The sequence below is a fragment of the Micromys minutus genome (assembly GCF_963924665.1).
Source record: "Micromys minutus genome assembly, chromosome: 7".
Classification (NCBI taxonomy): Eukaryota; Metazoa; Chordata; class Mammalia; order Rodentia; family Muridae; genus Micromys; species Micromys minutus.
The window spans coordinates 62,180,995-62,202,363 of record NC_137976.1 but is presented as its reverse complement, the minus strand read 5'-3'; the positions used below and the strand labels follow the sequence as shown (position 1 = coordinate 62,202,363).

Below are 21,369 nucleotides of genomic sequence, written 5' to 3'. Positions count from 1 at the left end.
TTGGTCATGATGTTTTACCACAGCCAAAGAAACCCTAACAAAAACAGAAATACCAGGTTGTGGGGTATTTGCTGTGGCAGACCTGACCATGTTTTGGAGAAGGTTGTGGAAGAACTTTGGAACTTTGAGATAGAAAAGGCACCGAGTGCTCAGAGCTCAGTGAGCTGTTCTGTAGAAACTTAGAAGATATTGCTGAGACCAGTGTGGACCATGGAGGCCTGACTCATAAACATTCAGAGGGAAGCAACCACTTATTAAGTAGGTTTGAATTAAGAATCTGTGGTTCTGGTCAGCTGGTGCTGAAGAATTAGCTGTAATTAACAAAAGACCAGAACCACTAAAGCAAAACCTTTGCCAGGACAACTGATAATGGTTGGCTAGGGCTAAGAAATTAGCAGGAATTTAAAAACAAACTCCAGCTGGCTGACAGTGGTGGAACATGCCTTTAATCCCAACACTAGGGAGACAGAAGCAGGAGGATCTCTGTGAGTTTGAGGACAGCATGGTCTAAAGAAGAGGTTCCGCTCTTGGCCTCTCTTGCCTCCTGGCTCTCTTGCCCTCCCAGTCCTACCCCTCCTATTCCCCTTCCCTTCCCCCCCTCTCTCCACGTGCTCATGGCTGGCCTCTACTTCTCTACTTCCCTCTCTCTCTCTGCCTCTACCACCCTCTTAACTCTCCCATGACCTGAATAAACTCTATTCTGTACTAAAAAAAAAAAAAAGAGGTTCCAGGACAGCTAGGCATACAGATAAGTCTTGTCTCAAGATCAGAATCACTGACCTGAAATCTGATAGGATTATTTGTCTGCTCAGCACAGAGTTCAGGGTAGCCACGGGTGTCACCTTGTGCTGACACCCAAAACTAGTAATGTGGTTGAATCATTTAAGAGTACTTGTTTTGAAGGCATGAATGGTGTTAGGGAGAGAAGCTGAGGCATGGGCTCTGTGACAGAGCTAGCTAGAGTCTTGGGAAAAAGCCACTGGTGAAGATACAGCCTAGTACCACAAAAACCAAAATGTAAGGGCTCATTCAAGTACTCAAGAGGTAAAGGCAGGATAGCTTGACTATATATATAGCTGTGTTTACTACAGGCCTAGGCTACACAAACCTTGTGTCAAAAATAAAAAGCACAAAAGTTGACCATGACGAAGAGATGGCTCAGCAGAGATGCTCTTCCAAAGGACAGGAAGGCAAACCAACACACATTAAAAAAAAAAAAAAAAAAAAAAGATTTCAGAAGTTCAAACTTACCCATCCAATGGCTTCAAACATTTTCAAATCAAGTGGATCACCAGAAATCACTCCTTCAATTTTTGTCAGTGAATGACAAGTAGCCATACAAGCAACAAACTGAGATTTTACCAACATCTCGCTGCAAATGGTGTCTTCTGGTAAAAGGAATCTAAACAGAAAATACACACTGAATTAGAATCACCAATCTCTATATTCAAGCCAACATTCTAACACTCTTTAGGTTTGGAATTTAAGATAAACAAATAGTTCAGCTAGGTCTGGTGGTGACTATTTGCATTCCCAGCACTTAAGACCTAGAGACATGAGAACCTGGAGTTCAAAGTCAGACTAAAAATTACAGTAATATACACAAAACCCTACCTGTAAATAAATACTGTAAGCTAGATACAGTGTTACAGGGTTAGAAGAGGTGGAGGCAAAAAGATCAGGAGTTCAGTCCGTCCAGTCTGCAGTGAAGTCAAACAAGAGCAAGCTCTAAGAGACCGCTGTCTCAGTAAAAGAACTTAGCTAGTTACCAGCCCAATGCCTAAATCTGATCCTCAGCAGAACCATGAACACATATCCCTGCCACTAAACAACTGAGTAAAAATAATCCACGCAGCTAGCTGTGTAGTACAATAGTTAAAAACTCATCTCATTTGCTTTAGTTTGTTTACCATAGTCTGACTACTCAAGTCACTCACATATGCACAATGCACAGATGCACAGCTGATCTAACTCTGAGCCACATCTCCAGCCCAGGATGGTTTTTATCCCCGCTCTAGATCAGGCAACTGAAGGACAGTAGTCAAGTCGTTTTCTGTAAGTTACACACCACCCATCAAAGTTAACAGAGCAAGGGCAGAAATACAAGACACTGAGTTTTCTATGTAAAATACCCTGAATTACTGTGTTGGACAAAATGAATTCTGGATCTGAATATATGCTACTGCATAATCCAAAATTCCCAAAGTATAAAACATTAGTAAAGCTTATTTGGTAACATGGAAACTACCAGTGCTTTAGGGTAAGCAAACAAAAATCAATGTTGAAAAGGCTTTGCAGATAAAGACACCATCATGTCTGACAACCTGAGCTTGAGTTCAAGCTCCACATGCTGGTGAGGAAAACCCACTTCTATAAGCTGTGCTGACTAAAAGTGTCCATGCCCACATATGTGCGCATTCACACACAAACACCCCCTCCACACACACACACACCTGCCCCATAATTTTTTAAATAGACATCTGAAATATATATATATAAAATATCAGTTGCTTACTCTTAATGGTAGGCATATAGTTGTCAATTATGTTTAAATGTTGAATATGCTAAATGTTAGAAATGATTAATGATCTATAAAATTTAGCTGATATTTACCGAGTATTTTCCACTCGCTGAATTCCCCACAGATCTAAACCATCTTCAGTAAGAGTTCCAGTCTAAAAAAAAAGTACACATGTACAAAGTAAGGAAAAAAACCTCATAAAAATAAAATGCCAAGACCTAAATCCGCAATAACTATACAGACACTGGTGGAGAATGACCCCAGGACACGACTATAGTGGGAAAGTGTGTGTCAGACAACAGTACTTGCACTAGGACTCCTTCAAGTACAGGCCGGCACCTACCTATATCCACTATACTCATGAGCAGACACAAAATGCACCAGTCAATCTACCTACCAACCAACAGGGAGTCTCTATATACTGGTGGGAAGAATAATGGCAGAACAGAGAGATACTAGTCAAACCCAAACCCAAGTTTAAAAATTGACAATTTCTTCAACAAACTGTGAGGATTCAATTTAAAAAAAAAAAAGAAAAGAAAGAGAAAGAAAATCACGTAACATTAAATATATATATACTTATGAATAAAAAAAAAACAGTACATAGCCATGCCTTTTCTATTAAATCAGAATTTCCTGAAAACACCAAAGACCATATAATTTTTAGTTATTACTACTATCTTTAATTCATTAGAAAAATTTAAAACTTTATTTGTATGTGTATGAGTGTTTTGACCATATATGTGTGTGTGTGTGTGTGTGTGTGTGTTCATCCTGTGCATGATGCCTGGTGCCTGTGGAGACCATAAGATCCCTTGGAACTGTAGTCATAGAAGGTTTTGAGGCACTATATAGGTGGTGATGTGAATCAAACTCAGCTCCTCTGCAAGAACAGTCAATGAGTTGTCTCTCTAGTATCCATGTATCTTAAATTTTATTGTTAACAGACAAATTTTTTTTCCCTTTGAGGTAGAGTCCATATTTCCCAGAGGGCCTAGAACTTGCAAGCTGAAGTTATCATTCTGTCTCACTTTCCCAGATGCTAAAACTACAACCATACACTTTCCTGACTTGCTATTAAAACACTAACACTGAATACAAACACTAATTTGCAGATCTGGACAAGTAAGCAACACTCAAGTGATTGGTTACCAAGAAAAGGTTGGGGAGGAAAGCTGGAGAGATGGGTAAAAACAAAAGACTTCTTCAATAAGGCCTGGGTTCAATCCCCAGCACCGATATGGTGGCTCACAATCCTCTGTAACTCTAGTTCCAAGGATCTGACACCCTCTTCTAGCCTATGGGAACTGTACACACATGTTGTATAGACAAATATGTATGCAAAACACTCAACAGTTTAAAAAATAAGTAAATAAAAGCTAAGAAGAGAGCCCAGCATGGTGGTATAATGTGCCTTTAATCCCAACACTCTGGAGAGCAAAGGCAGGCAGATTTCTGTCAGTGGGAGGCCAGCCCAATCTATCAATGAATTCTGAGCCAGCCAGCGCTATATAGTGAAAACCTGTTTCAAGTGGGAGAAGGAGGAGAGGAAAAGAAAAAAATATTTCAAAATCTGACTATGTAACTAGGTGAGAAATAGGATAACTACAGAATTATTTAAAAAAAATAAGGGCAAATTAATTTATAAAGCACGATCATAAGTATTTAAAAGTCTGCTGTAACAGTTATGAAGTAAACCAACCTTGTCAAAACACACAAGATTCAGCTGTCCACAGATGTTAATCCTCTGGGGACTAATACAGAAAATCCCAACTTTTTTCAGTCTTCTCTGAGCATACACAATCCCAGCAGTCATTGCAGCAGGAAGAGCAGGTGGCACAGTAATTGTAATGATATCAAGAGACTTAATAATTATTTCCTGAACTTCTTTCTACAATCAACATAAAAATAAACATCAAACTCACAATATTCAATTTGCTAATTTCATTTTATAAATTAACTTTTGGGGGTTGGGGAAAAGGTATAACATCTGAAATGTAAATGCAGATAATATCCAAAAAGATAAACTTTTTATATAAGCATATACATTCACCTGTTATTGACATAGCTTTTTTTCATTACAAGATTATATAAAAGACATATAAATGCTTGCATAGAATGTTTGAGAACCCTAGGTTCAAACCCCAGTATAGGAGGGGAGTGAGAATTCTTAATAAAATGTTTAAATGAGCTATCCAATGAACTAAGACATTAGAGTTATGAGCTAAAGTACTTGTCTCATTTTAACACCCTGCGTTCTTCATATGACCTGTCTGTTAAGTGTTTAAAAAGGAATTTTAGTAATTCCAGCACCCCAGAGGCAGAATTAGGAACAGGACAACATAGCTAAATAAATAGTTATTACTGTATATATTATTTTACTTTATCCCACAAATAAAGAGGCTTTTGGTATATGGTTCATATCACATCAAGGAAAGCAGCAGACATTCTGAAAAATTATATGCCCAGGCTGGCCCAGAACTTCCAATTTTCCTGCCTAAGTCACCCAATATATTTTGCTTTCTAATAGAAATAATAGTGTCATGGTTTTCTTCAGAATTAATATAATATTAACTTCAACCACATGACAAATAATTAAGGACCAAACCTATCAAAAGTAACGTACCTCATTTAGGATACTATTGATGATTGTGTAGATAAACCCAATTCCGGCCACTACCACAAGACACAGCAGAAACAAGTAGGCATCTCTATAGAGCTTAAAATCAGTTGGCTTGGGATACAGTATAGAACGCACAAGCTGTCCTTTGGAAGTACTAAATCCTTTCAAAAAATTAAAGAAAATTATTTATCTTTTTATAAGAATTTACCCCATCAACCAGAATGTCTTTATCAACATCCAGTAGGTTTCAAATTCGAAAAAGACTTTATCTACCTGTTCTAACTACTATGGCTTTCACAAGTTCTCCAGTGTAGAAACGGGTCTGAATAACAGTCGTCCCACAAAACAAAGTGTGTCGCTTATGTGTCTCTGGACTGTATGGCTCCTCCCCCATTCCTTTCACATCCACTGAAGGATTTGGCAAATTAGTCTTTGTCACTGGAACACTTTCGCCTATAATGAAAAATCAAAATTAAAGATTATCTTAAAAGTTAATGTCAAATACATACTGAAAAAAAGTGAAGTTTAATTATTAACACTATTGTACATCATAACTGTTCTACATATGGATAACATAGTGAATAAACCATCTTTTTGCCCATCAATTGGCTCACTGAGAAATAAAGCTGCTTCCCACATTAATCCCAGAGAGTGATTCACAACTTAGAAATACCTGCCATTATATGAAAATTCTTTATTGACCCTCAAACAGTTCCAAAGACTAAAGAATACATCCTTAAGAACAGAACTTAAAGTCCTGTTACTTTCAGTATATGGTGATATTGTGATATCTTTAACCCACTAGACAGAAAGACACAATATGGACACATACCACAGAAACAGAAAATGTGGGTAACAAAGAATTGAGTACAAGGTTAGTTCTCTATAGCATTCACACTTCTTCAAAGAGTATAAAAAAGACATGTGTGACATTATGTGCTTTAAACCTCAAAATGCCATGCAGAAAATAATTTCTAGTCTGATTATCATAATGAAAAAAGAGTTTACAATTTAAAAGTCAGAAAGATCCACTTCTAGATTGTGGATTTCCAGCTGAGTGAGTTAGCTTAAAGTCTATCTCAATTAAAAGAATATTTAAAATCTTGGTTTATTCCCATTTTTCACATATTTTACACAAAAGCAAATACATTATAATCTCTGTAGACAAAAGCCTTCTTTCCTTCTTTTACTATAAACCATTTCCCCATGCCCAAGGAGTGACAAGAAGCAGGTCTAGAAATATGGTCAGTATCAGAAGTGATTTAGGATTATATTTTTCAGTATAGATTGTAGTTCTACTCACATATACCAAAATCACTACCCATCACGTTTATGAGTAAATGATTGTGATTTCAAATAAGTTTAAACTACTTAATTTTAATACCTTTATAAACAATGTGCATGGTATTGCTGATTCCATTTACCTGTTAACATGCTTTCATTTACAATGCAAGTACCATTAATAAGTACTGCATCACAAGGCATGACTGTCCCATTTAATGGAATGATCATGACATCTCCCGGCACAAGGTCTGTAGAAAAGATCTCTTCTATTTCTGAATTTGAAGAAAAGTTAGAAATTGTCTTTAATTTGTAATAAAAGCACAGCAAATAAACAAATGACCACCCAAATGCCTCTTGCTCTCAGTAAGATACCGCCACAATAGGGTTAATACCATATTGCATCTCATGGAGTGTCTCAACAAATAGGACCATACATTAACAAAGCATCAAAGCTAAAGAGATGGCTCAGCAGTTAACTGGCTATTTTTCCAGAAGACCTGGATTTAATATCCAACACCCACATGGAAGTAACCCAATTATCTGTAACTCCGGTTCCAAGGGATTGGACACCCTCCTCTGGCCTCCACAGCTTGTCTCTTGACAGTATGCTGAGCAAGCACAGGTGATAGTCCCCATCACAAGCCCATACTCCTGTCAATCAATCTTGACACCTTAACATACAAGTGTGAGTCCACACAGAAAATTCTGATGAACAAGCAAAATGATTTCTCCAATTGCACCAAAACTCAAGACATAAAATTCACCATTTTCTTTCCAAAAGGATTCTTTCCTTACTGCAATTATTTCTCTCATCCCTTCTCAGTACATCTTAAGTCTTCGAAATTAAAAGACAGCAAGCTAAATTTATTATATATATAATATTACTTAATTGTCTTTATGAAATTTTAAAACAGGTTTAGAAATCCCAGCATTTGGTAGGCTAAAAAGCAAAATCATAAATTTGAGGCCAGCCTGGTAAGACCCTTCTCAAGTCTCTGTGGGTGTAGGTGTCTCTTGCCTGAAAACAATACCAGAAACTATTGGGCTCCAGTAATACCAGAGTTTACACAACAGGATAAGAGGTTCAAGGTCATCCTTAGCTATACAACAAGATCTAGGCCAGCCTGTGCTTCTAGAATACAGAAACAAACAAAACAAGTAAATAATCCTACCAAAATAAGATGGCAGCAAGTATGGGAGATTTTAATGAGAGAAGAAACATTATAATCACTTGGATACAGTCAACAAAATGGAGCCTGAGGGCATGGTTCATATGTAGAATCCCAGCTACTTGGGAAGCTAATTTTACTTAGTGAATTTAGCAATCTACTCCAGGAAGGCAGGAAGAAGGCAATCAGGGATAGGGGAGAATGGTGAGAATAAATGAAAATGAAGACTGATTTGTGGATCCTGGAAAAATGAAGCATCCTCCTGAGAGCATGCTACTGTACTGTCTGTCCTTTACATCATCATCTCAGTTTATGCTCCAAGCATTCTCATTCCTACAATGTTCCCTTTTACTATGCCCCATGTAAACAACACCAACATCCATCTATCCAGCTGCACCAATCTCTTGAGACTCCTCTTTTTTTTTTTTTCACTTCCACACTTTGCTGGCTCTACAATCCTACTCTTCATCCGGGTCATGCCTTTAGTTTTTTACTCCCTGATAAACCAGCGCCCATGTGGTAGAAAGATAAGTGATTCCCATGATCTCCATATATACACCTTAAGCATGAAATACAATGAAATAAACAAATGCAGTTTTAAAAAGTAAGATACAGGGGCTGGAGGGATGGCTCAGAGGTTAAGAGCACTGACTGCACTTCCAGAGATCGTGAGTTCAATTCCCAGCAACCACATGGTGGCTCATAACCATCTGTAATGAGATATGATGGCCTCTTCTGGTGTGTCTGAAGACAGCTACAGTGTACTTAATATATATAATAAATAAATACATCTTTTTTAAAAAGTAAGATACATATGCACACATGATCTTACTTTACACGTGAGCATTTAATTGGATGTTTTGTGTCCATTTAAATCTCTAGCCCTCATCTCAAGTACTTACCTTCATTTACTCTACAAACTGAAACTCTCACAGTACTGTGAGTTGCCACCATGTCATGTAACATAACATATTGCTGAAAGAAAAAAGAAATAAAAATAAATGTGGGGCTGTGGGGCTGTGAAGGGTACCCTGATTCCTAGTCATGATAAATTGAAGCCCCGTGGATCCTAAGGGACAGCAGGCAGCTTCCTAGTCTCCTAGGATATCAGGCCCCCCTTATGTTCCTACAGCCCCCCCACAGGCCCCTGTAGAGAGGTTTGAGTTGAGTTGGTCAAGCCCCAAGTCCCTCCTCCAGGCAAAGAGGCAACCACACTCTTGAAGGCTCAAGACAGAAGCAGGACCACACACAAATATGCAGATGAGGTACTCCCAAGCTCTGAGGCTAAGCTTAGGAAGTACCTGTTGCCAGACCCTGACCCATCCCAAAATTGTATATAAGAAGCCTGTCCAGAAATATTAAAGGTGTGCAGGAATTACTCCATTGTCTGAGAGCTTCTGTCATAAGAGCTGTAACACCACTGTTTGGTTAGAGACCTGCTCTCCCAAAATCATTGCTGCCAGAAACTCCCCCGCACCCCTCTACTCCCACTCTTGGAGTCTCCCACTGGCTCTTGCCCGGCCCCAAATCTTGTGCCCCAATCTTGTGGCAGTGGTAACACCAGCAGTGGGGGCGGTTCCCCCTCCCTGCTGGAGCTCTCTCCACTTTGCCTGAACCCAAGTACCTAGCTAGACCAGAGATCTCTATGTGAGGTCTCCAGCACACAGGCCCACAAATAAATACAAACCCATTCCTCAAAGTAATAATTAAAAAAAAAAAAACTTAATAACTTTGATCATTGTTTATTGTTCTGCCTATATAAAAGGTGAAAAGTCACAGGATACAGAGATAACTCAGTGGTTGAGACACTACTTGTGGTTTGAATGAAAATGGCCCCATAGGCTAATAAGGAGTGACACTATTAAGAGGTGTAGCCTTGGAGGAAGTGTGTCACTGGGGGTGTGTTTTAAAGTTTTCAGACTTTCAAGCCAGGCCCAGTGACTCTCCTTCTGCTGCCTGCTGATCCAGCTGTAGAACTCTCAGCTACCCCTCTAGCACCATGTCTGCCTGCATGCCACTAAGCTTCTAGCCGTGACAATGGACTAAACTTTTGAATTGTAAGCGTGCCCTAATTAAACCTTTTCCTTTGTAAGAGTTGCTGTGATCATGGTTTCTCTTCACAGTAATAGAAACCCTAACTAAGATACCACTCAAGTTCAGATCTGATCACTTATGTGAACACCAAACAGCCTGCCTGTAATTCTTATACTCAAGAGGCAAAAGTGAGATTCCTAGCACAAGCTGGTTAACTGAATCCAGTCCAGTGCATGAGCACTGAAATCAACTGAGACCCAACTGCAATGAATAAGGTAGAGAACAATCCAAGAAAAACTCAGTATCAAACTGGGGCCTTTGGGCACATGTGAACACATCCATGCACATTCCCAAAATGGAGGGTCAAAACAAAAAAGCACTTTAAATGAGGCAGCCTTGAGAACAGTGGAACCATCCTTTCAGCACTACAATCTTTATAGGCAAATACAGATGCCTACAGTTTCTGAAAAGTCATGTGGTAATTTAGCTCCAGAAACATCTGTCTCAAAATGCAGCTTAGTGAGCATATGTAAGGTTCAAACTCCAGTACCATAAAAAGACATTTGATTGCCTCAAAAAACAAAACAAGACAAGACAAAACAAACAAACAAAAAACAAGGCTAAAGATGTAACTCTGGGGTTACAAGCACTGCCTAGCCTTCCAGGCACACCTGTGGTACACTGTCATAAATACAGGCAAAACACTAGTACATATTTTTAAAAAAAGTCAAAAAGGTCAAGCAGAAACCAGGAGGATTAGTTAAAGGCCACCCTCAGCCACCTTGTCTCAACAAATAAACAAAAGGAAGGAAGTGTGCATGTGTACTCAGGCAAATATATATGTGTACTTAATACCAAGTACTGTTCATTCTACATGTGAACACATTCATAATCCTTGCAGGTTATTAAATGTGAATAAGGTCTGACTTACCTTTCTAATGGAATACAGTGAACTTATAATGGATACTACAGACATAATCACAATGGCTAGAGCATAGTAGTAGTATTCATCAATGCTCCACAGGATAACACTGAACAGTTGGAAAATGTAAAATGGGTTGAGAACCTAATAAGAACAGAAAGAGAAAGCTCCATCAACAATGGAGGAGGATGTGTAAACATATGGATTCCCCACCACATACTGGAGAAGTCAACAACCAGGTTCTTAAAGGATGCACCCTGTACTCTCGATTCCCAGTGAACACTGGAACTTATTTACATTAGAGTCATATCAAACCCCAAAACAGGTTCAACTAGAAAAAGCCAACCTGTATGAATTTAGGTATCCTGCATTACACTTTTTTAAAGTAGATCTACTTGTAACAAATTCTATGCTCTGGGCTAAAACAAAACTTTTAAAACAAACTTTAAAGCAAAGAACACAAAAGAAAACTTCACCTATATTTCAAAAGTTCACTGGCATACAAATAAAAAACAAATTTGTGACTAATGGGCAAACTTCTTTGCTCTCTCAAAGGGAACTTCAAATAAAAGCAAGACTAGAAAGCCCTGGGAATGAGGTTTATGAAATGGTTTTTTCATCTTTCTTAATTACTTCCCAATGACTTTTGCTTTTGCACTTTTCAAAGCATTTTCATTTTACTTCAAACCCAAATGAAATATTAAGAAATGATTCCAATCTTATCTATATGAGAAGTAGCAGGTAGAAATGCTTTCTTTAAAAAAAAAAAAAAAATCAATCAGAAACTAATGCTTAGTAAGATACTCTCAAACTATGGGGCTTCTAAATGTCTTAATCAGACACAAAACTGCTTACAGGCAGCATCAAATAGCTACTCGAAGAGCGTGGTGAAAAACAACCATGAGTTCTAGTAAAGTGTCCACCCAACACTACTTTTTATCTATAGCCAAAACCTGAACAAAGACTGGCAAGTCTTTCTGCCAGGCAGTTACTCACCAACTTCCTGTACATATTCCTGATCTTTTACTCACACAGCCTAGGCAGTTACAAATGAATCCTCACTGCAAGAACGAACATGCTTCCTCTCAGACCATTTTACAATGGTTTTATCATATTTCCAGTACTGTGCCATGTGAAGTAAAAGGAGCAAGGGAGCAAGAAGTCACAGACACTTAAGAGGATGCAATGTAAAGGTGATGTGAGCCACAAGGGGAAAGTCTACAATAAAAATGTATACTCGTTCCTACCTTCTCTACCGGACACGAATTTTTTTTTTTTTCAATTTTTACTTTCCAGGTAAAAAAGCAAAGAACTAAGAACAGCTTCTTAAACATGACTCTTTCCAAACTGACGGATCTACCATTGAGTTCTATGTAAAGTCTTACCTCTTTAATTAGAAGCTTAAACACAGAAGGCACTTTCACTGCAATTTCATTTACTCCGTAAAGCAACTTTCTATGATAGAAAAATGCAGTAATTGTATTAATAATTTAGGAAAAGAATTATGTTAGATATGGTTAAAGCCAATCATTCTTAGATTCGTGTTTTCAAAATCTCATGTTCTGTGACTCAAATTGTCTACTTTTAAAAATAAAAAGCTGCTGGGTCATGGTGGCTCACACGCCTAATCTCAGCACTCAGGAGGGAGAGGCAGCTGGATCTGAGTTTGAAGCCAACTGTGTCTACAGATTAAGTTCCAGGACAGCCAGGGATACCACAGAGAAATCCTGTCTCAAAAACCAAAATAAATAACTAAAATAAAATAGCCAGCTAGAGCATTTAAATCAAAGACATCAACAGTGGTAACCAAACTTTTTAGCAGTTTGCTTTCTTTAGACTCCCATTTCATGTGACAAGTATCCTTACTAATCAATAATAGCCACGTGAGCAAAAAGCTCACTTGTTTATTATGTGTAGGCAGACTATCCTGAAACTTATTTATCAATCAGGCTGCCTTTCAAATTTTCGGGAATCCTCCTGTCTCAACTTTCCAAGTGCTGGGACTATAAGTGTAAGCCATCATAACTGACTAAGGTTCTTTTCTTGAACAGAGGGAAAATTTTTTGAGATTTCATTCTTATTTAATGTTCATGGGTGTTTTGCCTAAATGTGTGTACACATCACATGCATGCAATACCCAATGAGGCCATGGGAAAGCACTGGATCCTCTGAAACTGGATTTACAGGCAATTGTGAGCTGCCATGTGGGTGTAAGGAACAAAATCCAGGTCAGTGCTCTTAACAACTAAGACATCTTCTACAGCCCCAAACAGAAATTTTATAATGATTTAACTAACTTTTGTTAAAAAAAAAAAAATATGTTCGATGAATCTTCCCCTACTATTTTACTAAGAAACTTCATTTCAAAATATTGCACATTTTACATTTTTTAGAAAACACTTTCTTAAAGTTGCTTAGAGGCTGTGAGTGCTGCTCCACTGTCAAAGTGGCTGTCAACCACAAAAACATTCTGGCTTCAGTCCAAACAACCCCATAAACCAAACATGATATGGTGCCTTCCTGGAAACCCAGCATTTTGGAAGCAAATTCAAGATCAAAAGTTCAAAAACATCTACCCTTGGCTACACAGTGAGGTCTTGTTAAAAATGGGGGGGGGGGGGGGGGTTGTTTGCATAGGTCAGTGTAAAGTATTTGCCTGGCCAAGTAAGGACCTGAATGCTATACCACCTCTGCTCCCACTAAAACCTCTTGTAATACTACACTTTGTATTCTATTATAATTGTAACCTTTTATAAGGTGCTAAGACTGAATTTTTTGTCTGAACATTGAAAACGATGTTACAAGAGTTAATCTAAAAAAAATCCTACATTTATCTTTAAAATGTGCAATACTCTGGCAATGTTTGTTTTTCAAGACCAGGTTTCTCTGCGTAACCCTTGTTGATCTGGAACTCATGCTGTAGACCCGGCTGGCTTCAACTCAGAGACTAACCTGCCTGTGATTCCTGAGTGCTGGGACACTAGCATAGTTTCAGAGTTTAAAAAAAAAAAAAAAAAAATCACATGAAAAAAAGCATGGCTTCCAGTTCAGTTTCATGTGGAAAATGACAGCACATGCTTACAATTCCCACATCAAAAATCTAAGGTGTTACTAATTTGCAGCGCACACCACTATATGTGTGACTGAGAAGAACACTCTGCCCAATATACAACACATCTCAACTTCAGAGACAGGAAAAGGTGGGGAAATTTGCATCTTAGAATTAATAGTAAAACTTAAGGGATTATTATATTAGGTTTAACATTTTTAACAGTTCTTAAACTGAAGGGGTTTTGCTCAGAGATCGGTAAGCCGTAACTAATAGGATGTAGTATTCAAGTACCTACTTTATGTGGGAGAGAACTGTCTGTATGCACTTCTGGATTTAGGAATGTTAAGAACAGACCTACTTCAGTTGGATAAAGTTACCTGTAGGCATGCATCCCCTTTGTCAGTCCTGCACTATGCTTTTCATAAATTGATGCACAAGATTCATCCAGTCCCCTAAATAAATCCAAAGTTTTTACTTTAAACAAAGTTTAAAAATCCAAATTTATTAATGCCTCATTTTGCTATATGCTTGATTTTAAAACTGTAAGTTCCTTACAAACTTCTTAGAAATTCTTAACAACAACCAAAAATAGAAGTCATGAGAATTTAAAAATTTCAAATTCTTAATATAAATCAGCAATTTAAATCTCAAACATGACTAAAATTATCGGACTGCACTTGTCATGGCTCTAAATAATGCTATCTATATAAATATCCATAGCAGCATTATCCTTTAACAGTTTCCAAAGCTTATGAGTCAACAATCAAACTAACAAAACTTAAGATAAAGTATAACTAATGAGATTTTCAAATTAAAGATTTATTACTTATTCATTTCATGCACAAACAAGTTCTTTTGTGACTACTACATTTCAAAGTACAGCATTTATGATCATAAATGTCTAAGACCTAGAACAATTCTAACTAGGATCCAACTAACATCTGCTTTCCCCCCAAAATGTCATAATTAAGCCTATTTTAAGACACTAGCCAAACAAATCTAAAGCAAAGAGAATTAAACACATTAATTCTTCTTATTATGTACCATTTTACATATAGGAAAGCTAAGTTCTACAATTTGTTGACATTATGGTAAGTTAAAGTTTCAAATGCTGATAGAGACCACACAAGTATGTTGGATACTCTTCCAGAGCTGAGGACTTTTCCAGAATGCAGTACAAAGAGGGACTAGCAACGAAGTGTTTAACAAGCCTGCAGGACACTGGAATTTTTCCCTAAAGCAATGGTATATCAACTTCAGAACCAGAAATGAGAAAATCATTGTCCAATTCCAGTACATTCTTTAATATTCTAGGTATGCATTCCAGGTATTAACTTAAATGTCCTTAATTCTTGTTTTTACTGTTAAGAATTACAAACTTCTCTGGCATTCTAGAGCAAGGATATTTAATGAGTGTTTCAAATAGTGAATAATAAATAGTAAAGCAAAACAGAATCCTCAGGAGGCTAAGATGGGAAATTGAATACAAACTGAGCAAACTAACAAGACCACATCTTTTAAATAAAGTCTAAACCATAGTAGGTTTTTGTTTAACTTTGATCTCTACACACACAATTAAAACAAATAAAAGATTACTCCAATTTGCCCTATCCAAGGATAACATTTGCTAGTGACATTTCTCATCAAGATAGTAAAATTTTCAAAGTGCGTATTACATGATTCTTTGAGTACAACTGGATGGGACTATCAACATAGGAGAAAATAATTCAGACACTCTAGAGAAAAGCACAGGGGTTGGGAAGTGAGATCACTGATAGAGTCACTGCTCTAACATGTGTGAGTCCCAGATGCTCAGTCCAGTGCACACCAAAACCTGAGTAAAACTAAACAAAAAAGCGACTTGAAAACCTAAGCTTCAAGGCATACTTAAATTCTTCACGCACCTCAGCCTCTGATTGCTGGGGTCACAGGCATGCACCGCTGAATTTAGTTTTTTTTTTTTTACATCTTATTTAAAACTCTCCAATGTAGAAGTTACAGGTGAGACTACTTTAAAATGGTTAATGAAACTTCAAACAACACTAGAGTTGTTAATAAGTAAATAAAGTAATGAAGTAAAAGCCTATTTGTTTTGTGTTAACATTAAAATATAGCCACTTTTACTAAAACATTTAAAAATATTCATAACATATTCTAAACAAAATAAAAATACTTACTTTAAGAAGTCAAAATTGTGAATGGCATCATTCCAGAAATATCTTATGCTATGGTGGGTAAAATAACGCATCTGTAGAACACATATAATATTAAATCAAAGGCTTATCTTCTATCAAATAAAACAAACTTTCTATTAAACTAAAGTTTTTGGAGGAGAGGCTGGGAAGAGAGGAAGGGGAAACTGATGTTGGAATGTAATATATGAGAAAATAATGAAAACAAAACCCAAAAACCCTGAAGTTTTATTTAGTGACAGGTATTTTACAAAGCATGCAATTTTACTTCAAGCAGTACTTCAAGTGTAAAATTCCAATATATTTTTGATAATGTAGTATGCAAATCACGGTTTCTCTCAGCTTTGACATTCCATCACAGTACCTGTTGTGATTGACTCTGTGAGTATTTATTCAGCTCGCATCTATTTTCTTCAGTCAGACAAACAGCGTGGCCATTAGAAACCTTATTAACTAAAGATTTTGCATTCAAATTTGGTTGATTCTCCAGAGGAAGAGGAAGAAAGTGAATTTTTGCACAAAACCACACTCTAAATTCATCCTTAAAAGATAGAAAGAAAGGTCAGTTAATTACTCATATTAATAACTGCCTGTATTTTTATGTAAATGCTATTATTTGCAGATCTACTTATTTCTTGCTGATATAGTACTATTTCATACTCATTTAATATGAAAAATTTCTCAACTTTGACGCACTTTACCAATACAAACTATCAATAGAGTCTATAAGTTAACAATTCCTTAGCTTAGTCACATATACTGATCATTAAATATTACAACCTCTTAAATTGTTTAAGATGTAACATCACAGGCTGGAGAGATGGCTCAGCAGTTTAAAGAATGTTGATTGCTATAATTCTAAAGGGCCAGGACCTTAATATCTAATACCATGGATCATGAAGAGCTATAAGGACAACCTCATCAGCTTGAAGATTCCTTTTAGCCAAATCACAGAAACATTATTAATATCAAAGGCATATTTAAAAATACTAAACATTCTTTATCATGCCCTAGCAATAAAGTCCCAGTTACTTATTCTATACAGTTTATGCAAAGCCATTATATTTTTAAAGATTTATTTATTATGTACACTGTAGCTGTCTTCAGATACACCAGAAGAGGGCATCAGACCCCATTACAGATGGGTGTGAGCCACCATGTGGTTGCTGGAATTTGAACTCAGGACCTAACTAACAGTCAGTGCTCTTAACCACTGAGCCCTCCCCAGCCCACAAAGCCACTATTTTACTCTTTGGATAATTAGCTACTAGTAAATACACCCATGGACTTACAGTCGTCCTGAGAAGCACCACTTCACAGTCTTTAACTGCAGCTCTAACACATGTGGCTTTCACTCGCCACTCAGGCATCCAGTAGAGGAGGAGGAGGAGAAAGCCACCAGTACAAATCACTCCTACAAAAACCAGGGCAAGCTTCCAGCGGCATAAGTTATAGCCATGTATCTCCTGCACAGAAATGGCAATCACATGATGAGCAAAAGATAAGGCAGATAAACTAAAATTTGCTCTATTACATACTACTTTCTTTGCATGTAAACTGTATTTTCTCAACTGCTAATTTATCTGTTATTTTCAGTAAGTTCACTGTACAATAGTAAAATTTGTTGGTCACATGTAGTATTTATGTCTAATAAATTCTTTAATGATTAATAAGAAAAAATATATATTTATTTTATGTGCATGGGTATTTTGCCTATTGTCTATACACCATGTATGTACAATGCCTAAAGACCAAAAGAGGCAATGGATGCTCCCTGGAAACTGAGTTACAGATTGTTATTGGTCCCAATGTGGGTGCCAAAAAAATCAAACCTGTGTCCTCCAGAAGAGCAACCAGTGCTCTTCATCACCCACCAAGCCAACTCACCAGCCCCATTCCTTGTAATTTTATCATTTCATTTCTAAAATCTTAAGTCTTCAGATAGATTTTTTTTAAAATAAAGTTTTTATTCTGTAACCACTTACAGAAAACAGTAAAAGTATCAGTGTTTTTTATAGACCCTTCCATCCATTTTAACCTGACCTTAACATCTGGTGCTTCTGTCAAAAACTCAAGTGTTCCTGTATTATCTATCATTTAAACTCAGGATTTCACCAGTTTTTCACTTACGTCTTGTTTCGGGACACTGCATTCACTGACTCACTGACTGGGCTGATTGACAGACGGATGGATTGATGAATGGATGGGTGGGTGGGTGGATGGGTGGGTGGATGGATGGACATATGGATGGATTGAGACAGGGTCTTAGATTATTGAGATGGCTCAGACAGTAGAAGTGCTTACATGAGACAGGTTCTCACATAGGTAAGTGAGGCCTCCAGCTCATGCTTCTCTACCTCCTGCATCTAAAACTACAAAGTATGCATCTTCACTCTCTAACTCTAATTTAAATATCCTTGCATTCCCACCCACAAAGGCTGCTAAGTAAAATATTTCAAACTGTTGAAGGACTACTTAAGTGTAAATTTTAAGCAATAGAAATTATTCATACCATGGCAACATCTGAGATATATTAAAACTTATTGACATGGTGGTGATATATACCTACCTATAGTCTCACCACTTGGGAGGCTAAGACAGGAGAGGAAATGTGAGTTTGAGCCCAGTCTGAACTATGTAACAAGGAGAAAACTTTATTCTTTGATTATTTTAAAGGCATCTACTTCACCTAATAAAAAAAACTGACCTTTTGCTTTAATTTAATTGGATTTTCAACTTTATAAACTACAAACAGAAATCTTTACTTGGGGAGTCAGCAAGATGTCTCAGAGACTAAATGTGCTTGTCATGCATGCTGACCTGTGTTCAATCACTAAAACCCATATAACTCTTAAAAACCTACAAAATTTCTGAAAGTGGTCTTCTGACACCATGGCACATGTGTATGGTGGCACCTAGAAGGCACTCCCAGAACTAGGGAGACCTGGTGTATATAACAAGTCAGGGTAGTATGAGTTACATAGAGACCCTGGAGAGGGGCTGGGGGGAGGCAGACCAACCAACCGACCGTTAGCACTAGCTAATGTTTTAAATGACCACATACAACACCACATCTTTCCCCAAATGCTATCAGTTTACACAAGAAAGGGAACTGAGTATGATGGCTTGTGCTTCCTAACACAGCGCACTCAGGCTGAAGCAGAAGGATTGTCACAAACCTGAGACCAATCTGGGCAACAGAGTGTATTTAGATCAGCCTGGAAAACAAAGTGAGACCTTGGGGAAACAAACCACTTTGAAGGTGCCTTGCTTCATAATGTCCTGTTAGGGTTTTCTTTCTTAAACGTTTATTTATTACTTTTGTCCCACAGGCTTTGCAATATATACTATGGCTTCCAGTTTTGTGTGTCTATGGGATTCTTGGAGGTGCAGACACGTGTCTGTGGCCACCTCTTGCGTCTTCCCGTGGGCTCTTTTCCTTCTGCTTGTTTTGTCCTATTCTCAGTTGTCTTTTTAATTTATCTTATAATATTTTGTTTTTTATTATCCCTTAGATGCCTTTTTGTTTTCTATTGAGACAAAAATGGGGTAGATTCAAACGGGAGAAATAGAAGGAAGTGGGGGGAACAGAGAGGAGAAAACATAAATATATAAAATGGGCAAAAAAAACCCTATTTTCAATAAAAGAAAAAAATTAAAAAGTAATGAAACTGTCAAAAGGAGGAGAAGGAGGAGGAGGAGGAAGAAAAAGAGGAGGAGTAACAGGAGAAAGAGAAAAAATCATTTGGAACCGAGTGTGAGTATGTGTGCGTGTTCTACTTTAGTGCTCCCATAGTCACACAGCTATCTAAAAAATTACTTGCTTCTCAGGATAAGGATTCAGGTATTTGAAAATCCTGCCCCCACTGCAGGATGAAACCATGTTGCACGGGAGAGAAATGCTTTTGATGGACAAAATAAATTGGCCATTCACTGCTCACTATGAGAGAAAATGAAAACCTTAAACAATTAAAACAAAACAAACAACAAATAAACAAAAACCCTGAAAAGGCTATATATTAAAATCCAAACTATGCAGACCTGGAGAGATGGCTCAGTGTTAAGAGCTGCTCTCCCAGAGAAAGCGGGGCTCAGTCCCAGCACCCACACATGGCAGCTCACACCTGTCTGTAACTCTAGTTGCAGGGCTTTTGACACCTGAAAGAAACATATATGCAGGCAAAACACTAATGCACATAAAAAATATTTTAAAAATCCAACTACCATAAATGTTATATAACCTCAATTCAAATAACCAAAATAGCTTAAAAAACCAAATGTCAGGAGACCGTGGAGCATAACTTTAATTGCAGCGTGTTAGATAAGCAGAAGGAGGATCTCCATTTGAGGCCGGTTCTACAGAGAAAAGTCAAGGACAGCCAGGGTCACTCAGAGAAACCCTGCTGAGAGTCAGGCCAGGCAGGAAGAATAGTGCTCTGAGACTAAAGTCTGGTCTACTTAAAGTTCCGGGCCAGCTGAGACTTTGTTTTCTAAAACAAAGAAAACACACACAGGACACAAAGCCAGGATAGTCAGGATACAAAGATCCCAATTTATGTGTTGTGAGTGGGTGTTTCACTAGAGATCAAATCTGGAGCCTCAGTACATTAGGTAGACAAACAGGCCACCAATGGCATATCCTCCAGCCTATGTTGGTTTTCCTTTAATTGTATCCTTTTACTCCCTAGAAAATCATGAAAGTTGGTTACCATTTCATCTTCTTGTCCCTTGTTGATAGTCTTCCTTTCTTCTTTATCCATTTCTACAGTGGCTTGAAAGGTGCTGTGCTTCACACAACAGGTGAAGAGAACTGTAGAAAAAGAAAACAAGTGTTGGCTTTCTTTAAAAGAAGATCTTGGCAGCTAACAGAACTAGATGCTAAAACCCCACTGCTGATGACACCACACACTGAGAAACCAAGTAGGAACTGAGCTAGAAACTGTCCCCTGTCAATAGCTTTCCTACTACCAAAAGGTGCTATGCAAGCTGCTACTGGAGAAAAGCCATCAATGGTCGAACCCAGATAAGACACTCAGTGCTACAATACCAACCTGTCAGGCTAAATAGCCTCTTGAGTACAATAGGGTCATAACTGTTATGTACATAACCAACTACTTTCTGATTGGGTTTGGGATTCATTCCACAGAACAGAAATCATGCTTTGACCTGTAAACCTGGACTAAAGCCCCATGGCTGGGGAAGTCTCAGACCCTGTAGTAGCAAACCTATTATTCTTGTTTTGTCTAAACTACCATAAATTGTTCTCTTGGACAGAGAAACATCTGCAGTTAAGCGATTCATAACTGGTAGAATATATGTTGAGCATTCAGCCCTAAACACTATTTTACCCTCTCCAAGGCTGAAAGAACACCATGAAATATAGGGGGCTTGGGAAAACAAAAACAAAATCATTAAATACTGTCCTCCACACATGACATGTCAGCTGTACTAATTCACATAGCAAATATGGCCCATCAATATTTCATACTGGACAGAGAGGGGGCTCCCATCCATCCCTGAGGAGCTTATTGGCAGTTAATGGTTGTTGGGGGAAGAGTGTCCATTTCTTCAG

At 37.7% G+C, this 21,369-nt stretch overlaps 1 protein-coding gene across 3 annotated transcripts in view; it reads right to left on the bottom strand.

Moving 5' to 3' along the window:
* The window catches only part of ATP13A3 (ATPase 13A3), a 77,029-nt gene that overhangs the window by 35,691 nt on the left and 19,969 nt on the right, over positions 1-21,369 (bottom strand). For 2 of the 3 annotated variants that reach the window (XM_080919339.1, XM_080919341.1), the window contains exons 3-16: positions 20,507-20,607; positions 17,090-17,263; positions 16,162-16,338; positions 15,783-15,853; positions 13,983-14,057; positions 11,939-12,008; positions 10,563-10,697; positions 8,500-8,572; positions 6,569-6,700; positions 5,418-5,597; positions 5,148-5,305; positions 4,224-4,412; positions 2,614-2,675; positions 1,252-1,402 (exon numbers count right to left, since the gene is read on the bottom strand). In XM_080919339.1, coding sequence (XP_080775465.1) covers positions 1,252-1,402; positions 2,614-2,675; positions 4,224-4,412; positions 5,148-5,305; positions 5,418-5,597; positions 6,569-6,700; positions 8,500-8,572; positions 10,563-10,697; positions 11,939-12,008; positions 13,983-14,057; positions 15,783-15,853; positions 16,162-16,338; positions 17,090-17,263; positions 20,507-20,557 — 1,698 coding nt within the window. In that variant the 5' untranslated portion in view covers positions 20,558-20,607. The remainder of the gene's footprint in view (positions 1-1,251; positions 1,403-2,613; positions 2,676-4,223; positions 4,413-5,147; positions 5,306-5,417; positions 5,598-6,568; positions 6,701-8,499; positions 8,573-10,562; positions 10,698-11,938; positions 12,009-13,982; positions 14,058-15,782; positions 15,854-16,161; positions 16,339-17,089; positions 17,264-20,506; positions 20,608-21,369) is intronic. The other variant, XM_080919340.1, reaches the window with a different exon arrangement.